The sequence below is a fragment of the Ostrinia nubilalis genome, chromosome 11 (assembly GCF_963855985.1).
Source record: "Ostrinia nubilalis chromosome 11, ilOstNubi1.1, whole genome shotgun sequence".
Taxonomy (NCBI): domain Eukaryota; kingdom Metazoa; phylum Arthropoda; class Insecta; order Lepidoptera; family Crambidae; genus Ostrinia; species Ostrinia nubilalis.
Window position 1 is genome coordinate 4495394 of NC_087098.1, and position 27702 is coordinate 4523095.

At 36.8% G+C, this 27702-nt stretch overlaps 1 protein-coding gene across 1 annotated transcript in view; it reads right to left on the minus strand.

The window, feature by feature from the left end:
- Positions 1-27702, minus strand: part of LOC135076144 (Kv channel-interacting protein 4) — a 194991-nt gene that overhangs the window by 9746 nt on the left and 157543 nt on the right. Inside the window, exon 3 of the mRNA XM_063970614.1 lies at positions 5697-5891. Coding sequence (XP_063826684.1) covers positions 5697-5891 — 195 coding nt within the window. The remainder of the gene's footprint in view (positions 1-5696; positions 5892-27702) is intronic.

A 27702-nucleotide genomic window follows, 5' to 3' on the forward strand; every position in this document is an offset into this window, starting at 1 on the left:
TTCTTGTTTGGAGCTAGAAAAGTTTAAATGCTTGGAAGAGATACCTTTAACATTTAATTATTAATTTCCTTGACTTCGCTGGTCATATTCACACGATTGATGAACTAAGTAAGTTTATTCTTGAAGCGTTAGATAAAGTTAGATAAGTTAAATTTTATTGAAGAAAATATCACACGGTCTTTAAATACCGTTAGTTTGCTCACTTTACAGTCTCAGTGAGTTTATTAAGATAAATTTTAAGGAAACAACAAACCCACAACGCTGCTTCGCGTTTTTAGAGTTCCGTACCCTGTTACTGAGACTCCGCCTATCTTTCTGTTACCTGGCTGTATACGTATATCATGAACTGTGATAGCTAGACAGTTGTATTGTAACAGATGATGTATCTTTCTGTTGCCGCTGTAACAAAAAATGCTAAAAACAGAATAAAATAAATATTTAAGTGGGGCTCGCTAAAACTATCCCATGGTTAATTTATGAAACAATATTTTTTGCCGCTTTTTTGCTCAAAAATCTTAATTTCAGGAACTAACTATTTACATTACCTATTTGTTTGTACGGAACTTTCGGTGGCCGAGTCTAACTTACACTTGGCCGGATTTTTATGATCAAAGAACGTTAAACATTTGAATTTCGTTTCGCTCCTTGTAAGATTTTCTGTTTTGAGAAATTAAACCTACATACTTAGCTAGGCAAAGAAAAGTGTGAGAGAGATTTAAAAACAAAATCCAAAAATAAATTAATAACGGTACCTAATTTAATAACCTAACGGTCTGGGTTCAATTTTCACGTGTCTTGTTTTAGCTATAAACGTTGTGAAGTTCTCAATAGGTACGGTAGGATATCACGTTCAATGAAAATTCCAAATTACTGTCATTTGTACTAGGTATTTGTGATCGAGTCGACCAGTAGCCACGTTAGGGCAGTTGCGAGTAATGGCCACCAAACCCCTATTTATTGTTCGAATTTAAATTCGAAACGTGACTCGACTCATGGATTAGGCCGGTATTGATACTGAAATTGGCGTTTTGTAATGGTTTTCATTTTACGCATTTGTTTCTAATTGGCAAAAGGGTGTGAGATAAAAATAATAGAAAATATTGTTTATTTTGTACGTAAAAGGAATAATATTTAAGTAACAATTATTAATAGTGTATTACACTTTGACTTCTGGTAAACTTTTCTTTTCTCATTATATTGAAGTACTTATATCCTACTCAAAACAAAATTGAGAATGAATACAGGACAGGTTGGTTTCTAACATTTCTGTTGCAGTTATTTTAGTTTCAGTCACTTCACTTATCAACTTTGTGGCATTGTGGTTGTGACACCTTTTCCCGCGGGGTTAGGGTTGCCAGGCGTTCGGCTTTAGCCGGACATGTTTGGCTTTTTAGGGACTTGTCCGGCCAAATATTGCCTTGTCCGGCCTGTCCGGCTTTTGTTAGGCTTTTTTATTTGGTTGCCGCGCCAGGTGAAAGTCGAGCCACAGAATCATATGAAGCGCACGCATCATGATGTTGGGCAACCGATGATGCGATGATGATAGTACTCACTCATGAGCAATTGCACCCCCCCCCCGTCACATGGTTTATACACATGGCGTTATAGTAGGTAAGTTATGTCCATAGATTTAGCGACGTGCGCTTTTAAATTTTTTAGGGTTCCTTCAGTCGCTATGTCACTAAAAACCTTTTCAAATGGTCATAACTTAATCCTCTGTCAAAGGCCGAGCCTTTTGGGGGTGATTTTTCATAAGGTAAAAAAACCAGCCCTATAAGTTCACAAAAAATATTGACGGAATTTGAGTCGGTACTTAGGTAATTCTATGTATTCAGCGTAGGTATTCAACTAGGTAATACAACTGTAAACCTTTAGAAACTGGTTTTAATTGGCCATTGAATGAAGCGTTTCAATAAGGTCTAGAAACGGGAAACTGGATACCCATTCAACGACGATAAACGCTTATGTAGGACTTTAGGGAGTCAATTTAGTTTTTATTCTGTGGCTTCGTTAACGGTTCTCTTTGCATTCATTCAAATTGCCTTCATCAACGTTCGTTTCTATTTGAATTTGGGAGGCAATTTGCGGTCGATTGCGGTGCGTTCGGCGGACTGGGTTATGGGCAGGTTTTGGAAACTAATCTACAGATGGAAAAAATGTTTTTGTATTCAATAGCAATCAAGAATAGCTCTATGATGCGCAAACGTGCGCTACTTTACGTAGGATAACCATGGTTGAATTTTGTTGAACATGAGATAAAATCTGTCTTCCTTGTCCGTTCTGCAAAATGTAGGATGTACAAGTATGAACGGAACTTCTTTATAGATCAGTGCCACTCCAAATTAAGTAGCCAGATCTAATATTATAAATTATTTTGTAAAAGTATTATTATAAGTTCCTCTTTCTCAACTTTCATGCTTCTTCATAGAGTTCGAAGTAAGCAATGATGGAATGCCTATAACAAACCTCACATTCCAAAATTTCAACCTACCTTTAGCTAGTTAATTGCATATCGATGTCTACGTGGTATGGTATTAGGCCTATTCACGTCCCAGCTATTAACTCCACTCGTTATTGAGCCGTATTTACAAAATCTTGCTGCTTTTAAGTAAATCGGCTTTCAACGGTGGATGCTTTAATAGCAGCTGATCCATTACCATTTCCGTGTCACGAAAACACCGACAATGCTTTTACAGCATCTCTTCAGGCATAAAAGCCTACATTTATGGCAGTATCGATCACACTGGATATTTTTTATCACTTTATTTGAATATTTATACCTTTTTTTGAACATTAGAATTGCGCTATTTCCTGTTAATCAATATTCAAAATAACGGTGCGGATTTTTATTACTTCGGCAGGCCTTGCACTAATAGTTTTGGCAGCGCTTCCACCCATTTCAGTACATCCAGATATAGTTTTTTCTTCCTGTATGCATACAAAAGTGAGAATTTCCCCTTTTTCACTTGCCAGTGCTGTTTTGTTACTGATCATTTACGATTCACCCAAGGACAATTTAAGAGTCCTGAAATAGTCTGCCAAGTGTTTTCTTAAATTAGACTTTATTACATGCGTAGGAGAAATGATTATTGTAGTAAAACGCAAGGGTAAGGCTATTTATTGGACAGCTTGGCCGAATGTAAAGCAGTAACCTAGTGGTGTCCCGTGCCCGACCACTCAACTTGATGGGTTTATATGATTATGTGATGCGTTTTTCATGTCCCCATTTTATTCCTTTAGTACGGTCGGTGTCTTTTATTAACATTCCTCGTGCAGGCGATATTTTGACTCTACCTTGTCTTGGTACGTTTAAGTGAAGTTGTTGAGCGCTGCTTTCTTTTGGAACGTGTTTACAATAGTAATGGCAGGTTTAGCAGGAAAGTTTTACGGAAAATACAGAGTTTATATCATATTTTATTCGGAGAATTTACTGTAATATTATCAAACACTTATATTTGAGAACGTGATAAATGATAAGTATTGAAACTTATTTGAGTGTAAGTGCAAATTAAACTTTTAGCGTGATTCTTTATGCAAAAATTCTGAAACGATATAGTTATCAAGTACTCAGTAACAATCAACTACCGAATAAATACTCCGACAGGTAGGTACGAGTAAATATTCCATAATGTACAGTGTACACCATACATACTACTTTGGTCCTGGCAGGATTCGAACCTGCAAACAGTAAGTTACAAGGAAAGAACCACTTACAATCTAGACTTACTTGTGATACTGCGTCGCCTTCAGTGTTGTACTCGCCGTCGTTACACAAGGTAAATAAATGACACATTTTACTTTTATTTCTTTATTTTTCAAAATCCAATAAGTAGAGTTGGGTTATCCGGTGTCCCTTATAAGCGCGTAGAGCGCTTGTATCAAGGAATTTTCAGGAAGTTTAAAAAGACACAGGTAAATAAATACTGAAAATACACTCAACATCAAATAAACCGCACCTTCCGCGACGCGAACTTTAAAGATTTTCTTCTGACACAATCATGGTGCCCCAACAATATTGGTGTTATTTGAAAGCCCAATAAACAACCTTTAAGAAAAACACATTTAATTTTTTATAAACAATTAACAGGTACCATAAAAGTGACTTGAAAAAAGGCCTCACTTGGGGCTCATCTATGGACCCAAGTAGACCAATTTTTGTGGTTATAAAACGAAATAATGATCTTACGTGTCCTTTTTAACAGATGGATAGCAATTAATCCCAACTTAACAGTTTTATAGTCATAAAAGTTGGCCCAAACGTAACTACCTATTTTTTGAAAAAGTGACTCTGGATCCTTCTAAACACACATTTTTGGGGTAAAAACCTTTACTTTAATGAAATGAAGTTATGAACTAGATTTTCAAATGGTATCAATGTTGGTGGAAAGTGGGGATGCATACGTTTGATAAGTGCTTGTCGCGGGAGGTGCGATTTATTTGATGCCGAGTGTATGTGACTCAAACTGACCGAAAATAAGAGAAAGGCAGGTGGTAGGGCAAAGCGCCCTGGAAAAGGCCTAAGTACTGAATAAAAGCTTTGACTTTGATAGGAATATTAATTTTAGAGTGCCCAGAATTTGAAGCTAACGACTGAATTTAAAATTGTACTCGGCTTTTCCCGTGGCAACGAGAACATTTTGTTTACCACATTTTTTTATTAAGGTAGGACATAAAAATATGATCTTTTGGAATTTCACGCATACTTACATTATTCATTTTTTACATAAAAATGTATTTATTTAAAGTTAATGTTAGAATTTACCATTAACCAATTATAGAGCTTAGTTTTCTTCATTAAAAGTTTTCCAGTCAACTTGAAGTCATATGACTAATGATTTGAAAAAGTGAAAACTCGTTATCTTTGTCATTTATTATACAACTGTCAAGAGATGGATCCTCGAGTTTGTTCGGGCTACATTATTCACGGGGCCATTGTCCCGGCCATCAGCTGGGTTGGAATCAAATGTGTGCTCGTTACAAACGGGCAATTTCGGTAATATCTAAGTTAGCATCTTTAGGACTTCAATTTGCGTCAAGCAAATTTTCCCGCTCCTTTGTGCCGTGACAAATAGCGCACGTTGAATTGAAGCTTGGTGCTTACTCCTAAATTGTATTTGGCAGATAATTTACAGATCGTCATTCAAAGTCATCATTCTTTTGAAATGATTTTTACGAAACTGCGTAGATACCTATATCATAAGAAAAAAATTTGGACCTCACAGGAAATAGTAAGAAAATAAAATGATTTAGAAGAAGGTTAATTTATGTTTTAAGATCTCTTTGAACGGTTTTGGTTTTTAGACTTACCTCCTTGCTGAACTACTGCTTCTTGAAGACTGGTGGATATAGGTACCTAATTTCTCTCTTCTTGTTAAAATTACTTTATTCTCCATTCCGGTTTAACAGAGGGGCCTCTGTATTGAACTCTAGTTCAAAAACTATTGAAATACAAACTTAGATTTGCACGTAACATCTCAGTTCATACTTACTTACCTCATTGAGTAAAGAATTCCGTGTTGTGTATGTAAGTTTGAAGGTGTATTTTTCAACATACTAACGGCCATTCTGCTTCACATCTAACAATTTAACAGCCCAGTGTGGCACACACCTTTTAGTTAAAAATTGTTTTTGTTCATGAACCGTCAAACAGAAGATTCTTTAGGAATCCAGACCCTATCTCTGCAAAGCAGACTTACCTCCTTGCGGGAAGAACTGTGAGTATATGACTTTGAAGGTGTCTTCCTTCACAACTCCAGTGGGGCACTCTGCCTTGAAGCCCCGGTAGAGGCGCTTCAGCTCGGGCTCCGTGAACCGGGTGGCTCGCCGCAGGGCTGCGATCGAGTCCGGCCGGTACCGGGGCAGCTGCTCACCCAACTCCTCGAGTTCGGAATCTGGAAAGAGAGAGAAGATGCGTTGAGGAAACAAATAACAACAAATGCCGCTCGACTATTATGGTGAGCTCACTCGTAACACAAGCATAATTAGCTTACAACGTGGTGAATATTCTTTGAAAAAATGGCGAGTTGGCTTTACCTTAGTTATGACGTATTTTCATAATGTTAGGCTTTAAAAACTGTGCAGGAATAAAAAACTGTGAGCATTTTGCTTTGTACATAGAAGTAAACTTTTAAGCTACTCTTCCCCCGGTCCGTGAGCACGTAGAATTATGTCCAATGACCCCTAGCTACCCATCTTTATCGCTCGCGCGTAATTATATTGCTGTCGCGACTGTGCGACTGGCACCCGCAGTGAGTGTGCGAGCGCGATAGCGAGCGATAAGGATGGGTAGCTTGGGGTCATTGGACAAAATTCTACGTGCTCACGGACCAGACTAAAGACATAGACAACAAAACTACAAAGTACAAATGTAATTTCGTAATCGCTTCGCTCCGGTATTTTTTGTGCTCGTATGTACTAGTTACTTCGCTCCCTGAAGCGATTCCGAAATTAAATGTTACTTTAAAACTGTCTTGAAGTTACTTAATTTGACCGGGCTCTGGTAGGTAGCTTGTATTTTCAATCCAATTTTACAAACACCACGTGTCCAGATTAGAGTTACAATATCACACAAAAACTAATTCAGGCTACGAAGTAATCTTCACCGTGTTCCGACTTGACAACTAGAAACAATTGCTCATGAATACGCCAGTCACGAGCCAGCACAACAGACGAATCATAACAGTACAAAGTTTGCATGGCCCAAATCTAGATTGTCGCAACGATTTCGTGGAGAGAGAGAGCGAGAATCTAATTAAGATCTCAATGTGAAATAAATTAGTTTGCCGTACGTTTTAGTCTAGTGGTGAGAGGGTTGAACTCTACTGACAGTGTTCTAGAGTTCGATTCCCACGTAATTAGTTTAGTTGTTTTTGTTGCCGATTTTATTGTAGAGTTTGATCATTTCGAAGGGGTTCTAATTTCATTTTAGCGGAGAAGCTAAGCTTTTAATCAGTAAATTAGCCGCAAAATTAGATACTCAGCTTCACAGACAAACAACAATTTGAGCCACTACGTAAATTAAGTTGTATATCTGACCAAATTGACAAAGTTATATTGCCGGCCCAAAGGTGTGCACTACTAAAAAGTTGGCGACACCTGGCCGTTGTTTGCCGCAATTGTCTCTTCTCACCGAGACACTACTCCCCAATAATGAGACGCAATGCGGCAGCTACGCGCCCCTGCCTCTGGACCAGGGTTTCTCAAACTTTCGGCTCCACGAACCCCTGTTAGTTTCAGGTGATAGCGAACCCTTTAACTAGCTAATCAAGTCCCCCCTTTTCACTTCTCAAAAAGTCAATTATAAGCTGGAACCATTACGTAAAACTTTTCGCGAACCCCCTACCGTCGAATGTCAAACCCCTAGGGGTCTGACTTTGAGAACTTTGCTCTGGACGAAGGAATACCAGGTGAATTCACAAGTAGCCGTTCGATAGGCAAAGGATTTGTTTGTTTCGTTTATGCGGCGTGCCTTTATCTTTATAGGGACGAGATTTCAGGTTTCATATTCGACGTTTGTTATTTACAGTAAACGTGGGCCAGGAATATTGGGTTTCGTCGGAGGCTCGTGTCGTGATTTGCTTGTAGCCTAGGCAATAACATACGTATGGAAACTGTATAAATAAAGAACAGATTCTAGGGTTACCGTAAAAAGGAAAATAATTTTTAATCTCATTATTTCAGATGCCCAGCAGCAGTGTTTTTTTACTCTTGACAGCGTGTACCATGTGAGTTGTACAGGTTAAAGTTTTCACATAACTTTGACTGCAAAATGCAACATTATATACATAAGTAAGTAAAAGACTCACTTTGCAATAAAAATGTCTCATTAACTCTATGAAGCACATGATGTCGTGGCCTAAGTGCCCGAACAACTGCACGCAGGAGGATACTGCTGAGTTTTAGGCTGACACTGTGTAGGTTTGTTGTCGACACGATAAAAAGAAGAAGAACAAGATAAAAATTCTAAATCACTTTCCCAAAGCAGAACACGACACAACCCAGCAAGATTCGTTTGCCGCTCGTTATGGTAATAACGCTATAACAAGTGTGCGCCGTTCAGGCAACTTCGACGGTAATCACGGGCGGTATCATCGCGACAGCTGCCTACCCGCGTCCCGCACGCGCTGGCCATGAATATCAATGACGTTTGACACTTCGGCTGGTGCTTCAACCATTCTAAGCCTGTATTTTGTCATTTTGCAGTCACTTTTGATTTTCAATATCTGGCGATCACGCTACAATTGAAAGCTGCTTTTACATAACTGAAGCCTACTTTGGTCGTAGTAGCTGAATTATTAAGAGTCATTAACTTATGAAGTATGAACCACAAATTCCATTTTACAACGACCGGTAGAAAATTTGATAGTAATAACTCATAAGTATTTATTCCAAAGCTAATTAAATTTAAATTATCATAACGAAGCATTTAAACGTTCATTACATGCATGATTACCATGAGGGCCCCGTCCTTTTAAATACCCGTTTTAATCGGAACCAAATCCTAAGGGAAGACCTATAATAATTTTGAGTATAATTTAATTTAGTATTTATCCCCGGCTTTCCGGGGACTTTATTTTCCAGGACGCCCCTACTCAATGATGATATTCTATTTACGGATATTTCTACCTCTTTTGTTTCAGTTTTTAAAAACAAATCTTATTTAACAGTATCAAGGGATATGTTTAACAATATTGCGTAGTTTAAACATTTTTTACTTACAACATTCAACAGAGTGTGAAAGAAATGTCACTTACACCCATTTATGACTTACATACCGCAAAACGCAGATTTCAGTTTGTTCCTTGTACGACCAATGTCAAGGTCACAGTGTACGTTTACTATAACATATGAGGGCACCGGGGAATACTCCCCCAAACTATCGGTTTCACACTCTTATGCACGGACAATCACTCATGTGGACACAACGGTATGAATAGTGCTGTCCACGTGACCAAAGTCATGAAAACACCATGAAAGTGTCATCAAAGTCGTGAAGGAAAGTCGATGTAATATTTAAAAATACTGCTGCATTGTTCTTGTTACATTTTTAATTGCGGGTTCCAAGACAGTATATTAAGCTATCTACTTTACTAGTTCATAGAGCTACTTGGGAGGCTATGGTGTAGATCCTGGATATTCAGGATGCCTTCTATGTTAATATTTTTTTGTAAGCTGCCCTATCTGACTAGTACTAGGTAGGATACATGACTTGCCTGGGGCGTCCGATATTGCGATGAGACCAGAGTAAATACAAATAAGTAGGTCATCTTCATAGAAACGTACCGAGCGCGGTTTGTATGTGAGCGCGGCAATACGTATGCGGCGCGCACGCACACACTGACAAAATTTAGCGTGGATTAGCGGGGTGTTGCCATGTTGCGACGAATTTTGTCAGTGTGTGCGTGCGCGCCGCATACGTGTTGGCGCGCTCACATACAAACCGCGCTCGGTGCGTTTCTATGAAGATGACCTACTTATTTGTATTTACTCTGATGAGACTATAGATGTCATACACTTCGTACACTTCTCTTCACTAAGTAAAACCTGGAACATGTCCAAACACGCAATCGGCTTTTTAGTCGATCTTTAAACGGAGTAATGGAGAACATTTCTCGAGAAACAGGACAAAAGCTAACGAATAATAAGACTCCTTGATCTTGGAGATCAAAGAAACGGCTTAAAGTTTACGTACAGTTACTTATCTCGAAATAATCAGTTCTTTAGCATTTTAGAAACTCGTTATTTAAATGTTACGATTGGGAGGTGATAGCTGTTGCTTATTAAGATGCTGTTTCATCAATATTACTTTACAATAATAACCAATATCAAAATGAAAAGATAACCAATTCTACTTAACCGTTGTCCAAATACTAAATACAGAGGCATAGTATTTCAACGAAACTAATAAAATATTTTTCATTCCGTTTGTGAAATTTGTTACAGTCCATTTATCACCAATACATTACGAGCATATCAAACGCAACTCAACTCTACCGGTTTTCCCAATTTGTAAAACTAATAAAATCGCCGATAAAATTGTGCAGTACAAAGCGGAAGCTGACGATCATTAAAAGGCCTCTACGTCAGTAAACCCCGCTTTGAGCAGGGCTGCCAATTCAGACGGAAGTTTAAAAATAATGAGCTGTTAGTAAAAGTTAAACTTTTTGGGACATGTCCATAAATGGAATGTGGCATGAATAGTTCTAGAAGTTTACAAAAACCCTCTCGTTTAGTTTCTATCACACTATAGGTATTTACTTTTTGTCTCATTTTGTGTTAAATTAAGTTTTAACTGCGATGCAGATTTTATGAAATGGATTAAAGAAACTAGCTAGCATATTATGTCTATACCTTTATAACGAATTGTTCAGTAGTTTAGGTTTGCAAAACGTAACGGATAGAGTCGAATGGATTACGATTATGACGCTGAGCATACGAGTACCTATCTTATACAGGGTGGAATTTTGTAATGCCACCTGGAAGGAAAGTACTTTTAATATTGTAGATATAATTTTTTCCTCAAAGAAAACATTCCCTTATTTTTGAAAAGAAATAGAACTGCATTCAAAGAATTCCAAAAATTTGCTTTACACACCCGGGATTCGAACCAACTAAAATCTGTTAAAAATTACACCCTGTATTTTTATTGCATCGATCGTTAGGGTTAAGTATAAGGATGAAATGTCTCCAACAAACTTAATTAATCAAATGAAAGGAAAACCATGAAATCTTAAATTATTTTTATTATGTACAGGAAATTGTATGGTACGTTAGAGAATTTTTAAAATTTTTCGAAAATCTTTGAATGCAGTTCTCTTTCTTTTCAAAAATAAAGGAAAGTATTCTTTCAGAAAAAACATCTATCTACAGTATTAAGAGTAGTTTCCCTCCAGGTGGCATTACAAAATTCCACCCTATATACTCGTAACATACCAACATCATATAATGTAGAACAAGTGAGAGTCGAAAACCTAAGTTGTGAACCCTGGAGTGCCATAAATTACTCGTTATCACCTCTAATGGCACCGAACGGAATGCCACCGTCGGACGGCAATTAGTCTTAAGTCCAATTGCTGACGATTTGTCGCCGCCGAAGGTCGCGTTAACGAAACCATTCTGTCGCTATGGGACCGGTGATTTGCCTATCACAGACACCATGGGCTTTTTACCATTGAGAATTTGAATTTAAAACATTATCCATTTGTTTGGATAAATAACTTAGTTTGTCTGACATAAGAATGCGTGAGTTTTAGATATTTCGGCACAATTAAATGCGCCAGTAGTGTGGACAGGCCTCCCACTAGGAGGACCGACGATTCGACGGTCGCGGGAAGTACCTACCTGGATGCGGGCAGCGCAGGACTAATCGTTATGGAAATCCTTGGGGGAGGCCTTTGTCCAGCAGTGGACGTCATTGGGCTGAAACGAACGAACGAAGGCACCAATAAACTGATGTAACAAAACTATCATGATTCAATTCCGCTATAAATACAGATTAAATTCTCTTGAGTTACTACCAAAATTCAAAACAACAAGTACGTTATTATTGTATTACAAGTACTTATTTGGATTGGTTCATTATGGTATTACTGCGCCGTAACAATCCGATAAGGGTTCAGGATTCTGGTACAACCACTTGTTGAACAAATGCTCCTTGGCTCAGCGAGTAGAATGATGATGATTATGTAAGAGAAGAGAACACCTTTGTAATTATAGGCAGTTTTTCTCTGGCACGTAGTAAGCGATTAACATCAATAGTCTGACTGATTGCATCTCACTTAACATCAGGTGCAATTGCAGTCAAATATCTACTTTGTGCTGCATAAAAAAGTTTTCGTTCATTTTTTTTTATGCAAGACAAGGCAGGTACCTATTTGACCGCAATCGCACCTGATGTTAAGTGAAATGCAGTCTAAGATGGTACATATCTGCCCTGTAAGTGCCTATTTACTCTCGCCTTGAAAAGGCCCAGATTAGTGTTCAGGAAAGACAGAAGCAGGCAGCGAGTTCCAGTCCCTAGCTGTTCGCATTATAAAAGAGTCATCGAAACGTTTAGTGCGAGCTGGTGGAATGTTGACAATGTAGGAAATACTAGATTAGATCTGTATTTTATTTCGTGAGCTAGAAAATTAGTAGAATAAGAAAAGTGCCACATTTTCACAATTAAACTAAAATGTGTCTCAAGTGAACGTGTTACGTTTGTGGCATAGTTTTTATAGATAGAAGAGAATCGTGTCGCTAACGAGATCATTAAAACGGAGCCAAGCTGTGGGAGAATATTAGTAAGAACTATAAACTTAATTTCTACAAAAGGTTTAATCTACCAAGGAGTTTTTATGACGCTATTTCACCGTCTTATCCGTCTGCTGCCGTGTGAAAAATTCAGAGTAAAAAGTAGAAGAGTGTGTGCAATGGATGACGGTGTCTGGGAAATGGACTGTTCGCAATTAATTTCGAAGAAAATATCGTTAAGCTTACTCTGCTTCGTTTTTTGTCACCTTAAAGTTATAGACTGAGTAAAATTAATAACTAGATAAAAGTTCTATAAATATTGATAGCGACGTTCTTACATTTTGAAGCAACACAAACACATGAATGCTTTTTATTAAACACTTATGTAGAAACACAACTTGTTATGAAATGTTTTGAGTTTTGACCGAATAAGAAAAGTATGAAGTTAAGCATTTGTAACTTTTAAATAACTTCGATGGCATCGATCCTTCAACCTATTTATATTCATCCCTTTGCTGAACCTTTCATAAGGAATTAATACGGACCCTTCATCCTTTTGTCCTCCATGTTTAACGTATTCAAGTACTTCCAACAACTTCGAGTTAGAATCATAACTGCTCGGATCTACGGCGTAACGATGTAGCATTTCGTAACATTGCTACGAAAATCGTAGTAGAGCAGCTACGAAAAGGAGCGTATATTCTGTTTTTGATGTTATTCAACAGCAGCGAAGTCTGTCAAAAGTTACATTGAGATGGTTGTGATTTTGAACTCGTTCGAGTTTCCACTTCTCCTCGCTTGCTTTATTGAAATATCCGAATCCGAAGTAGCTAAGTTGAATGAATTCGAAAAGCGTTTCGCTCGGAGCTTGCTACGATGTTGAGTGGTCGAGAGATTGCCAATTTGCCACTCAGTACGAGCTAAGCATCAGCATTTGGCTGGCACTATTTCAAAATACATGATTTAACCCGAGTGTTCGGAATTTACAATCAGTGATTTGAAACAGCGCTTAGCGCGCACGTCGTGAGACGTTGGCGGAGAATCCTAGTACTTGAGCTGAAAGTTAAATATTTGAAATGGAAGAGGCCCAATTCTTGCGATATTATTGTTCAAATAATACGCGCTGCTACTTCGTGCCAGTCATTGTGGGTAGCTTTAATATTTAATACGAAGCGAATATCATTTATATATGAAATAGCAAATTATTTATTCAGATATCGACGAATGGCATTTCCAATAAAAATGTAGCGTTGAATTTCAATTTAGGTAAAAGGTAATAAAATAACACCCGCGTTGCCGTTTCACAATTCTGCGAATACTGTATTGGTTTTTATGGTTCGATTGAAAAGATACCAAATGTAAAATACCGAATCACTTTTATTCGTAACTCGCGCAAACTTTCTGCCATAATAATGATGTTAGCTTAGAGTTAAATTTTATATCCTTTGTAATTTTTGTTATTAGTATAACTATTGAATAGACAGCTAGCTAACTTTTGATAAAACAGTATCTGTAAAATTGATTTTATACGAGTTATTTATACAAAGCTTCATTATAAAACTAACCAAATACCACGGTGTTATTTTTGACGGTGGTTTTTCGTTTGTAAAACAGGCTTTATGACTTTGCGTCTCAAACTATGAAATGTAACAAACTTACAGTTATTATGGTTACATAAAATCCTTATATGTATATAAGCTTGAAGTGCCATCGCCCTTGCCTATTTAGTAGGTCTTACCTATTAAGCCCTACGAATCGATATCCGGACCTACATCATCAGCTATCAAAGCCAACAATCAGGGCATCTTTTTGTCTCTATTATTAATTACATAAAGCCTCCATTGACCTGGCAGGCCCTTTGAGGTGTCCGATAATGATAAGGTCATTGTTCACGTCCATTGTCGAGGTACTAGTTAGTTCTGATCTCTTGGGACCAACAATGGATTGATTTTACGGATGTAAAAAGGTTTAAGCAGAGAGCACACGCCCATACCATAGATAGAGTAAGCTGTAGTAATAATAGTATGATTTTGTATAACTGAGAGAGACTTAGGCTAAGTTTCACCATTTAATTTTGACCGTAACTATTACGATAACCGGTACTTTTTGTATGGAGTTTGACGGATTTTTGACGTTTGTCAAAGTTAAAGTAAGATGGCGCAACCCAGCCTTAATGGATTTATAGTGCACTACACTGGCACTAAGTATGTATTTATATATATATATATTTTTTTTGTAATTGGTGTTTCCTGGGATTACTAATGTTTGGCCAAAAAACGTTTCCCAAATTATCACATCGCAAACAACGTTTCGCAAATTTTCATTTGGCAAAACAACTTATTGCAAACTTTTAATTCGCAAATGTCATTTTTGGCATATTATTGTTTAGCAAATTATTGTTTGGCAAAGTATGTTTTGCCAAATGTTTCATTTGGCAAAAATATTTCACGATAAACTATTTACAAAACAATTTGATTGGTGCATAGAATGGAATACAAATTAGCTTGTGGTTATTATTTTGTTTAGAGGGGAGTTAATAATTTTTTCTAAATAAATTTTCATATTTCATTCTTTTTATCGAAATTTCCAAATGATTCATTAACAATAGAGATGATTCTAGCGCTCGGCGGCCGCTGCCGCGGCACGCTTCGCTCGCCTTCGCGCATTAAGGGTCACTGTTCTAACCTAACCTAACCTACTATTTTCTACAATACCTACTTTTTGCAACCATACTATTTTCTGCAATCTCTCTGTTTTACATAAAATTGTTGTGAAAACCATGACCGTGTGCCTTATGCTTTGATTTGTGGGTAACGGTGGGTACTCGTAAGTATGTGACGTGTCAATTTGACCAAGCAAATAATTTGGGATATAATATTTGGCAAAATAAAACATTTGCTATATAAACATTTGCCAAGTAAAATTTGGCCAAATGTTAATTTGACCAAATGAATTAGTTGCGAAAAGTACAGTTGCTAAAAGTTTATTTGGGAAATGAAACTTTGGCGATAAGTTGTTTGCGAAGTGAAATTTGGCGAAAAGTAATTTGGCCAAACGGAAGGATACCTGTTTCCTGTAATAATGAAAAGGTTGACAAAACCACATAGGCACTTAGGACTGTATGGCAAGCTTTAATTGGGACGTCTATAAGTGCTCTGAAAGGACTAAGTACAACTGAAATATTAAAATTTTGTGACGTTTCGGTGTTCTGGGTGATTTCGTCCGATGTTACATAAAGGATTATATTACGATTTAAAATGATCAACAGATATAGTGAGAAGTATAACAATTTAAACAATCTGTTTTGCAATGCTAATAAACGCAATTCGTACTAAATAACATTCCTATGAATGGATGTATAAAGCTAGATAAATAAGCATTAAATCAACAAATACTAGATGGACATGGTCTTTGTTTACAAATGAATGTTAACGCAATGATAATATTTGATGTGAAATTCAATTTAGAATGTTTTGTAAAAGGATGTGGATAAACTATTTGTATGGCTACTATATTTGGTAGAACGATTAAAAGCTTTTATTGTGGAAAGTTCGCTTTAACTAAAACACTTTTCTACCACCTAGGATAAATAAATAAATGATACATTGTTTTAAGTCTTCCGCAATAACTGTATAAACATAATACAATCTTGTCCATTGCGTAAACAGCTATTAATAGTAATGTGTTACTGACAGAAAATTTAAAACAATAATTTATGGTAAACAAACCATTAACACACCGGTGATCACTTTGATTCAGTCCATTTCCGTGGATTTATTGAGTGTTTAATCACCCAAAATATTGAATATTGATAAATCAAAACAATTTATAAATGTCTCATAAATCCGGACGGTAGTGGACCGTGAGCTATAACGCTCATCGGATTCGATGCAGGACTCAAATTGGGTGATCGATTTTAGACCTTAATATATCAACTTAAGGTCTTTTTAAGTGTTCCGGGGTTGTACAGTCAGCGTCAAATAGTTTGTGACACCTAAAGTAGCCAAAGAGTTCGCAATACGCCTTTGTTACAATTTGGAATACGGTTGTGTCAACTTTTTTGACACTTTAGGTGTCACGAACTATAACGCTGACTGTACACGATGAGATGAAATATAATCCGTACCAGCTAATTACTGGGGTAAGGGACCGATTGGGCTGACCCTTTGTTAGGTAATCTGTGCCTTTGGCTGCATGATTTATCATAGTTCGGGACAACGAGCCCGATCAGCTCCAGCTGTGGTGGGCAAAAAGTATAGTTTCGCGTTTGGAACACAAAATGTATCATGTTAACGACTTGTTGTGATGGCTGGCTTTTTATTTGACTGTACGAAACTTTTAACAGTGTGTCATATGAAAATACAGTAAAATACGTATGGAAAATAAAATTATTTTTATTACATTTTGAATAAGTAACTAAATTGTGTTACTATAATATTTCGTTACAAAACACTGATTAAGGTTTTGAAAAACCTTTTATTTACAATCACAGCCATTAGCATTTTTTTCCGACTGAGTCTACGTTTAAACTCAATTTCACTTGAATTACGTGATGATATAAATACAATAGAACACACCGTCTTTTGAGTAGTTTACTGAAATATTTGAAAACACCCAGAGCTTATAGGAGAGCGGGAAGCTAGAGATCCAAAAAATTTTACGTTTTAGCACACATATTATAATACACTAGTGTTCTAGTCTATGTCCAACATAAACGAAAATCTTTTTAAAATTCATTTTTAAATCAGAATCTCGCCTTGTAACGACATCTAATCTGGTAATAAATCCCGCGAATCCCGAATTTTGCCCGTTCGATCCGAGCGCGGTTGCATTGTGCAAACTTCGCTCAGTTCGCTCTCACCGCGCGCTCCGCTTTATCAACCGAATCAGCTGGCGTGGATTTATGAGCGAATTCAACTTTTTAAGGCTTATTTGTGACTGAGATTTCTTTGGGCCGGCTTTAGAAGTTGGTCTGAGTTATTGACAGGTACTTTGCCGCTAAAAATAAGGCGAATTTCGGTGCTATTTTGTCCAGTATATTTTTAACTTTGATGCACCAATAAAAACAGCATCCACGTGCGATATAGATAGGTCATAAGTTTGAAAAATCGCTCTGCAGTTCTCCACAAATGTTCGGCGTATATCATCTCTGGGAAAATCTAGCCTCACGAACGGTAAGACATTTTATTTATGGTTTGAAATGTATTTTAAAATAGAGTAGGTGTGTGTTAAAATTGGTTATGATGATATTGTCATCATGCTTATGTAAGCATGTGGTTAGTTTTCTGAAATAATTGAGACAGTTTTAACCGATGGGCATGCATTGAGAAACTGTGGTGATAAACTATTGGGCCAACTGCATAAAATATGAAGAATGAGTTAAGTAACTAAGTAGGAGGATTACAGTAAAATAATATCTTCTAGCAATAAATTCACAGTCACTGAATAATCCCAAAGAAATTAGGGTGCGGTTGCACTGTGCAGTTCACCGTGTGAGCGACGCTTTATCAATGAGTTGGCACGGTGCTCTTGCGCTGGATTTATGACTATCCGACTTTAAAATAGGCTGATTTGTGAACGATATGTCTTCAGAAGGTGAGTTATAGTCGTGGTTAAAAAATGTGATGCTGAAAGAGTTTTTATTCAAATATATTTTTGGTACCTTTGTGCAGTGTGACAAATAATAATTAATTAGTTAATATGAATTATTTGCCACACTGCACCGTCGTAAAAAGATTATAAGCTTTAAATTCTTTAGTCTATTTAAATGTCGCGTAAAAAAATTTTCTTTCTTTCTGAATTCATAGTATAAAATACTTTTTAAAAACAAACTTCAGCCACGTCCCCAAATCAAGGCAAGGCCCGTTTACGACACACATTCGTCGCTGTGAATTGTCCGCAAGATTGTCAAAGTGGTGGAAGTAGGAAATTGCTTTTTGCGCCTGCGCGTGTGGCCCAGAGCCAGCTGGTGACGCCGCATGAAGGTATTTAGCATTTTCAAGATCGTTTCGTTAGTGTATAAATCATTTCACGTTTTTGCAAGTTCACGTTATTTATAGTCAATTTAGACATTGCACTGTTCGTTCGTCTTCGTTTCAGCCAAATGACGTCCACTGCTGGACAAAGGCCTCCCCCAAGGTTTTCCACAATGAACGGTCCTGCGCTGCCCGCATCCAGGCTCTTCCCGCGACCTTTACCAGATCGTCGGTCCACCTAGTAGGAGGCCTGCCCACGCTACGTCTTCCAGCCCGTGGTCGCCACTCGAGAACTTTCCTGCCCCAACGGCCATCGTCTCTACGAGCTATGTGCCCCGCCCACTGCCACTTGATTTTAGCAATTCTGCGAGCTATGTCGGTTACTTTGGTTCTCCTGCGGATCTCCTCATTTCTGATTCGATCACGCAGGGAGACTCCGAGCATAGCCCGCTCCATCGCCCTTTGGGTGACCTTGAGCCTTCTTACGAGGCCCATAGTAAGCGACCACGTCTCAGATCCGTATACCATCACTGGCAACACGCATTGGTCAAATACTGCACTGTTAAATGTTAAAAATAGGTACTGTAATAATTCTAATCATTCAATTACTTTTGTAGGACTTGGATGTCCTTGAATCCTTTTCGGGTGCAACCACCTTAACACTTTTCCGGACAGTAACTCAGACACAACAAAAGTTTAATTGTTATGACTGCTCTAACAGCTCACTGTCCAGGAAAGTGTTAATCATAGATGTTATTCTTTACTAAAATCAACAAGTTGGGAATAAGTGACAAAATTCATCCATCACCTACGTAATACATTACATACAGTAGGTACTTACTTAAGCCAGTGCTTACGTAGGTACCTACTGTACGGCTATTCTATGTATATTACAGCTATTCCAGTAGAGCTGTTAGAAGGAAACTTGAATAGGATGCGAAATTATGCGTTTGTATACTTTGTACATCTTGCTGGATAAGGCTGCTCTATGCATGTAACTTTCTCTAAAGGAGCAGCACAGTTTGTCATCGAGCAGAGTGCCGCTGTCGGCTGTAGGACGTAAATGCGTCCGGAACTTTTGTAATGGCCCCCGAGGCGGCAACACGTTATTAGAGGGTTCTACATTCATCAAATATGATAAAAACAGCCCCGCTTTGTTGGGAATATTGGGACTATAAAATGGACGCTGACTCGTGAAAGAATGGAGTTTTAGTTGGGAAAAAGCCCTTATTTTAATATTTAGAAAGATAGAACTTACTTTGTATAACAAGAACATACAAGTAGTATGTACTTAATGTTTTTTTTACTGTCTACAATGAGAATGCTCTTATTATAAATAACATATTATGTAAATAAATTAGTATTTTATTTAGTATTTATAGATTGAATTTTAACTACATTTGAATTAGGCTCAATATGCAATACTTAAATGCTACATAATATTATTGTGCTATAGAATTTTCTTCTCCCTTAGACGATGTTTAGAAATATTCAACAACGTAGGACGTAGGCATATCACAAGAAAAGAAGGCAGGCCTCGTAAAAATCAATCAAAGCTGCTTGGTATAGATCTGCGACTGTTAACCTCACGTGGGCGACATATTCATGCGACACGCGATTCGTTCACGAAAGTCTCAACAAAACTCGTTGCTTTGAAACCTTTTTTCAAATGAAAGCGGATTCCATATTCGAATTCTGAAGCGGAGTTTTTGGCGGGAAAGTAAAACATCATGTTAGCAGATTTGTTTTATTTTTAAAGTGTTTAGCTAAATATTTATCGCTTCATGCGGTTAATAGCCAGTGATAATGTAGTTTGTTCATGTAATCAAGTAGGTGGGTACCAATATTAATTGCTTGACACTGGCTATAATAGAAAAAAAAAACTAAACATGACGCTTCACTTTCCCGCCAAGAAAAAGTGTCCCAAACTTCTTTTTTTAAATGGAAGCGGATTTTGAATTTTATCGGAGTGCGCAACACTGACAAATCTAGACGGCCGAGATTGCATTCCCCGACGCGTTCGCTTGAGCCCGATTATCCGATATGAGTTTCGGCGGAATTGAATTTCGCCATTTTCGGCAGATTTTTCCGAATTCTAAACTGTGGACTTTCTCTGCCAGTTTGGCATAGCAGTGGTGACGGCTCGATTTTAATTAATTTTATTCTAGTTTCACACATTCTATTATTTTTGGTGAAGCAAGAGATGTAGATTCAGTGAATAATTAGATTCAGTATACAGTGTGAGTCACGTTAAAGTGTACATATGAAAATAGATGAAACTAGACTTATTTTTATCGACAAAAAAGTGGTCAAAAAATTTTTGAGATTTTTTTTTAATTTTTTATAGAATTTTTTTTCTTCCAATTACTTATTGTAAAGAAAACGTAATAACTTTTAAACTAAGCGGTATATCCTGATAAAATAAAAACAGTAATAATGCTAAATAACAGGCGATACTAAAAAAATACATACAATACACAAAAAATGCCAACAAATAATAAAAAATGATACTTTTTGAAAAAAATCTGCTTAAAAATTCGTGTTTTTTTGGTTATTTGATAAATTTCTCCGAAAAATGCCCCTTTAACAGGTGGTTTTTATTGTTTTGTATTATTCTCTATCGTATTACCTTTGTAAAACCAAAAATTGCATGTCTCTATCCCTATCACAACATTTGCTATGATCGTTTGAACTAAGCCTCTCCGGGCGCGCCATTCAACGCTTCGTTAACAACGAAACTGAAAATGGCTCTAGATTTGTAATTTTGATAAAGACAAGTTAGATTTCAAGTAAAAACAAAAGATTTCGAAGTAAAATAAGCATTTTAGTTAAAATTAAAATTTTCCCTACCTGTAGAGGAGAATAATGTTGTGGTAGGCCTTTGTTCAAACTATCATAGCAAATGTTGTGATAGGGATAGAGACATGCAATTTTTGGTTTTACAAAGGTAATACGATAGAGAATAATACACAACAATAAAAACCACCAGTTATAGGGGCATTTTTTGGAGAAATTTATCAAATAACCAAAAAAACACGAATTTTTAAGCAGATTTTTTTCAAAAAGTATCATTTTTTATTACTTGTTGGCATTTTTTGTGTATTGTATGTATTTTTTTAATATCGCCTGTTATTTAGCATTATTACTGTTTTTATTTTATCAGGATATACCGCTTAGTTTAAAAGTTATTACGTTTTCTTTACAATAAGTAATTGGAAGCAAAAAAATTCTATAAAAAATTTAAAAAAAAACTCAAAAAATTTTTGACCTCTTTTTTGTCGATAAAAATAGGTCTAGTTTCATCTATTTTCATATGTACACTTTAACGTGACTCACACTGTATAATGCCGTTATTTTGCTTAATACGTGAGACGTCTATATATATTATGAAAATAGCTATTTAGAGAAATCAAAAAGGTGCAAATTCCGTTTTTTTAAATTTGTAAATCTTTACTTTATTTAAATAACAATTTGTATCTTAATTTCAGGTTATTCTTATCATAAATCAAGAGTAAACCAGCATGTAATCTAAGATAAGTTTATCTTTCAAAATAACTGAGTCACAATATTATACAGATCCTGACAATGAGGAAGCGTATTTACCAAAACTCATTCCATTTTCGTGGGAATATTTTTGCGGCGGCGTGTAGCTCGCTTTAATTAGACAATACGCAGGCCGTACTACTTTCCTGGAATTAGCGAAGGAACTTCCCTGTGAGGTATTACCTCCATATTGCGCTTAACTTTTACATTCCGCCCGTGTGTCGTGCTTTAGTTTTAAAAACCAGGAAAAAATAATTCAACATTGTTTTGTTTTCTTTTTTAAATTTTGGCGGTTGGAGCTATTTGACGTGTTTCATTTAATTAAAAACGCCTAATTTTAAGCAAAGTTTTGAAAGACCTGCAAAAAATTCTCAAATTGTACTCAGAATGTTCATAGAGCGTTTTACACTCTGCTAGTATTATATCCCATAAGATCTAGGTTCTCAAACCTGCTGGTTTCATATAAAGCTCGCCGTGTAGTGCAGTGAAGGATGCAAGGATGAGCCGCGGGTGTAATAATATCCGCCCAGGTGCATCCGAGCTTGGAAGCCACGATGTTTTAAATTAATCTACATCATTAGTTCTTAAGATTGCTCAGAACAAATAGGGTGCTTCCTTACTTTTGGAAGTGTAGTAGGTACAACAAAAAAGATCTAAATTCTCCAAAGTGTTCTCAAATTTGTTTTCATATAAAACTCGCCGTGTAGTGTTGTGCCGGATGCAAGGATGAGCCGCGGGTGTAATATCCGCCCGAGCTTCCGAACTTGCGAGCCACGAAAATCGCCGCTATGGAAATGCCACGTGAGCTTAGGGCTACCTTACTTGGATGACTTTTTATAGTTACTAGAAATTAATTTTACTTATGGGTACGTAAAAAAAAAATATTGTCTTGGCCTGATTTAGAACCTGTTTATGTGCCTAATTTTTGTCATCTGCGCAAAACACAGACACAAAAAAAATACCAACCGAATTGAGAACCTCCTCCTTTTTGTTGAAGTCGGTTAAGGAAAAGCTAATACATTTTTAAAAACACACAGGATGTAACAAAAAGACAAATATTGTGTTTTCTTTCTAAGGTAGATCAAAGTCCATTATTTTTAAGAAAAATTGTTTCCATTATTTTAATTCGTTACGCTGAATATAATATTACAACATTTCTCTCTCACTAAAGTGGAAGATGAAAATTGAATACTTTTTCCTAGAAAGGAATCCTGTTTAAAAGGCAGAGAATGTTGCAACTGCCGAGAATAATTGCTTAGTAAAAACTTCAAACGGGCTGTTGTTTAAAATAGTCAGCTGTTGAAAAAGCTAGGATGTTTACAATATATGTTTTCTCTTTTGTTTTGGAGTGGAAGTAATTTTTGATATTTTACAGGTGTAGACAGCATGATATTGTACTATGTGCAGTGATAAGTGCTATTTAAAAAAAATAGTCTGTTGTACTGACGACTCTACAACTACGAGCTACGTTATGTTTTTAGGCATATTTCAAACCGTTTATATTGTCTATGAAATTGTAGAGTTTATTTGGAGGACATAAGATACTGCATTGAGCACATTGTTGTACTTTGTAGTATCACCTACGGAAACCTAGTGGGACGTAAATAGGTTTACTAATTGGAAATCATGGCTCTCACAAAGCGATGCAGTTTTTGCCGCCCCTATAGTAGCTACACGTAAGAAAGGCACACTGGTGCACTCCCCGCCACGGCTACAATATTCAGGCGCACTCTTAGCGGAAGATACAAATTTAATCGCACTGTGGTGCAGCCCTGTACAGAACGGTTTGCTGCATATTTATCATTTACTGGAACGAGCTCTGCTTCCTCGAATGTGGGGAAATCACGGCGTCTTTGTATGTTGCTTTTAAGACCATTCATCTTCAACAGTATCGTATTAAAACGAATTAATAGAAACGTGGCTTACCTTCTCACATTAAAGTCTTGTACTTATTAATGTCAGAAAGAATATCCAGCGAAGTTTTTTCAGACATCAAATCGTTTTCAATTTTCATAATCAAACAACGTCTAATTTAATTAATTTAGACAGGTTTTAACGCGATACGTAGATAGGTAATATTGAATTATTACCTGTATTTGCCTGACGTTTCGACCGGGTTGCACCGGCCATGGTCACATCACAGACTAGTCAGTCATAGATTGGTAAACAACGTCTAGTTAAAGTTCTAATTAACGACAGTCACCATGTTTCTAACGGCGTCTAGAGTTTTGGAATACCTAAGTAATGCGATGAAATATCTTTATCAGATATGAAATATATCTCGAATGAAAATTCCGTATGAACCACAAGTTGCGCGTCACCTCATGCATATCGCAGCACAAATGGTACCATTCAAATCGTTTTCTCGATATCCGACGAACATTATCATAATGCGAAAGAATTGGCTTGAAAAATGCATTTAATTTGTTTTACGATAGTATTGCACGGAATATAGAAATATTTCATGGTACAAAATACATTTATTTGAATAGTTTTGCCAGCGATCTTCATTATAATGTTTGTGAATTGCATATTTTTACATTATTTCTTACTATTTGAGTAAAATTGTCGCATTGCTTTGATTCTGGTAGAGTTTATTTTTAAGTAGGTATAGTCAGTAGCCTTTATAAAATCTTCCTGCGTGCAGTTGTTTGGGCACGCAGGGCATAACGCCATTCTTGTGGCGGAGTTTTGGGCTGACGCTGTGTAGGTATGTTGTCGACACGACAAGAAGAAGAAGTGAGTATAGTTCTGCTTTCTAGGATATACTCGTACATTTTCTTACTCGATATTCACGTACCTAGTTGAGCTGATCGTTCTTACTAAAAGTCCTGTAAGTTGAGGGTTGCCTGACAAAATATTTTCAAATTCAAATCTACGCAATATGTTATGCTAACTCGGGAATTTGTTCGTCCACAATTTCTCTTGGAATTTAGCCAAGAGCTGAATTGAAGGCTTGCGGATTAGATTAAAAGTAATGTCCCTTTTGTAACATGGAGCATTTTTACGTAAATATTGTCGATGAATTCCTTAAAAAGAGAGCGTTCCGTGAAAATTGAAATAGGAAGAACAATAACAGAAATAAACTCGCCTTATTTCTTCCGTCCTAAGAGGAAAACGGTGGAAAAATACATTTAGTATAATATGTGTTGTTAAATCTTAAATGTCGCTAAATTGTGAATGGCTTGTTACATCTGCTGCTGTAACTTTGTCTTTAAAAAACCTAATAAACTTTTAATTTACTATACTCGATGAAAAGACTCGTGGCAGGCGGAGCCATAAGTAATTTTTGAAACAGAGATGCAGACTCGCCAATATTTTATTAATTATTACGTATTATAAATAACGCTATGCCTTTTTTGCGTCGGGAAATGCTTTGCGCATAGTCACTGACTAATGAGGACAGTCAGTCTGTGGGTTATGTGGGATTCTCCCCGCCGGGAGGGCGGGGCCTACCCATTAAAACCTGACTGTAGACTGATCGGGACCAATTGCTGTGGACGTCTAAGTTGTACAAATGAACATTCTTCATAACTAATCTGTGGTCTAAGTGAAAGACCCATGAAAGGACCTTCTGCTGATCATAGTGGTGGGACATGTAAAAGCCATGCTTTTTAAAAGTCAACCTCCTGAGAATAAAAATATGATGTCATCCACCTATTTCCAATTTCGCTGTAATGTGTCTTGAGAGAGATTCCTAGAATATTGAATTCCAGATGAAATACACAAGCCAAATATGAACACAACACTTGTTACTCCTGTTAGGGGAATTCGTTTCCGTGTTTCTCACGCCGAGCTGGTTTCTCTCAAGTAAAACATTTTGCACAGCGAATGCAATTACAGCTTCGAGCATTTTTGCTTCACCTCTGGGTACAGTCGACGGCACATCGGGCTCGAAATTTTTGTTGCAAATTTGTACTTATTACAGGTTTATTAAGTGCCACGGTGTTAAATTGGTACTGCCGTCGTTTGTGCGTTCTTACTTTGTTATTCTTGTTTCAGTTTGAAACAATTTTAACTTAAATGGAAAGTCTTATATTTTTAAATTATGTTGTTGCTGAGTAACTCGCTTGCTACTCATATTATACAACTATAAAAAATTGTAAGTAAAACTTTATATTAAAATAAAGTTAAGTAGCAATAAGTAATTATTATTATGCTCACTGAAATGAAATATTTTTAACAGTTCTTGCGAGGAAATCAGCAAATACAACCATTTTTTTCTTTCGGCAGTAGGCATTTACAAAAAAATTAAGTATATTTTGAGAGATCATGGAGACCAAAAAAGTAACTATCGCCCGTTCTGTCATAAACGTGATATTAAAAGGAGGACCAAGGATAAAAGTGTAATGCTAAAAACAAAACTAAAGTAAACCTTTGCAGCTGTTTCCAAAACAAAGATTCCGGGAGCGCAAAAAAGCGGATGAAATTAAAAACTTCGTTAAAAGCGTAAAGTGGGAGTGAAACAATGGCTTCCAACTGCGGAATAGAGAATTTTAGCGTGTAAAATACCACAGATTATTCTACACTTATTTCGGTATTTAAGAAAATAAACTTACAGCATGTATCGTTTTTAAAACTAACGAGCATGAGATTTTTAAATTGTTTTCACCTAATGTGACAAAATTTAGGGAAATCAAATTAACAATTAGTTGTAAAGTATGATAGTTGGGTTATATCAGACGTATCAGAATGTGCTGTTCCAGACTGAAATGGTTGAAATATTTCTCATTAACATCCTACTAATATTATAAATGCGAAAGTATTATTGTTTATAACCCAGACATATAGGCTATAATTTATGACGATATGTGACAAACTAAATTTCATGCGGGTGAAGCCGCGGGAAAAAGCTAGTATTATTCATAAAACCATGATGACACCATTAGTAAGGTAGGCCTATAGGTAAGTTATTGACACGCAAACTTAATTAACATTAAATTAGCTTTTGGAGACTTATGTTGAAGTTTTAAGGTAATAATAATGTTAAGTTTCCCTCGCTTATTACGGTATCATGCCAGTTAACCATTTGTTGATCGTTTGGCATCGGCTCAAGTAGTGCTTAGCAAGTTGAACTGCGTGCTAGACTGGCAAGCAAAACAGCGATGCTTCTTGCTACAGCCAAGAAAAGCTGTTTTATTGTTTATTTGCTTTAAGTTTTGCAGACTTGCACCAAGTAAAACGTGAACTTGCAAAATAGGTACGTTGTTTTATTGCGATACACAAGATATTGTAGGCACAATGCACATTCTAGAGATCCCTTAAAGAAGAAAGATGCTTGATTTGAGTGTAGAAGACCTTTGTTTAAGTTTCACTACAGCCTTCCCTTTGGGGCGTAATAAAGCTTTCTATATTTGCTTCAAAATCCTGAAACTACTTTGGTTACAGTGAAAACTGCTGGTTTATTCACAAATAGAGAATTGCTTGCTATTTCTTTCGAACAATTGCAGGTAGCAGGTGAACTTTGTATAATGGTGTCGGCCGCAAGGACCGTTGGCACCAATACACTCCGTTGAATGCGATCGCGTGACTGCAAGCAGCGGATTTACTATGTCTGCCTGCAGAAAACGATGTGAACAATCTTGACGAAAACAAATGACAGAAATATTTTGAGGTTTAATGATACGTTTTTCACTTACACCTCAAAATGGTTTTGGTTTGTTAATAAATAAATTGTGGGTTTATACCTTGAGAATTGTTTGGTTTGGTCCTTTGATTGGATTTTTTCTTGTCAAAGTGCCTAAAACTATCGTGCATCCCTTGAGATCTGTGTACCTACCATGAGTTTACGTTAGGTGTGCTCGCTAGCGAGTACGTCAAAAATCTCTATGAAGATTTTGTTTCTTGAAAGTAGCCGCTAGGGGCGCTGCACAATATGTCATACAATTAAATGTCATTTTTTTACGCCGTCGCTAGCGAGCACACCTAACGTAAACTCATGGTAAGCACACTG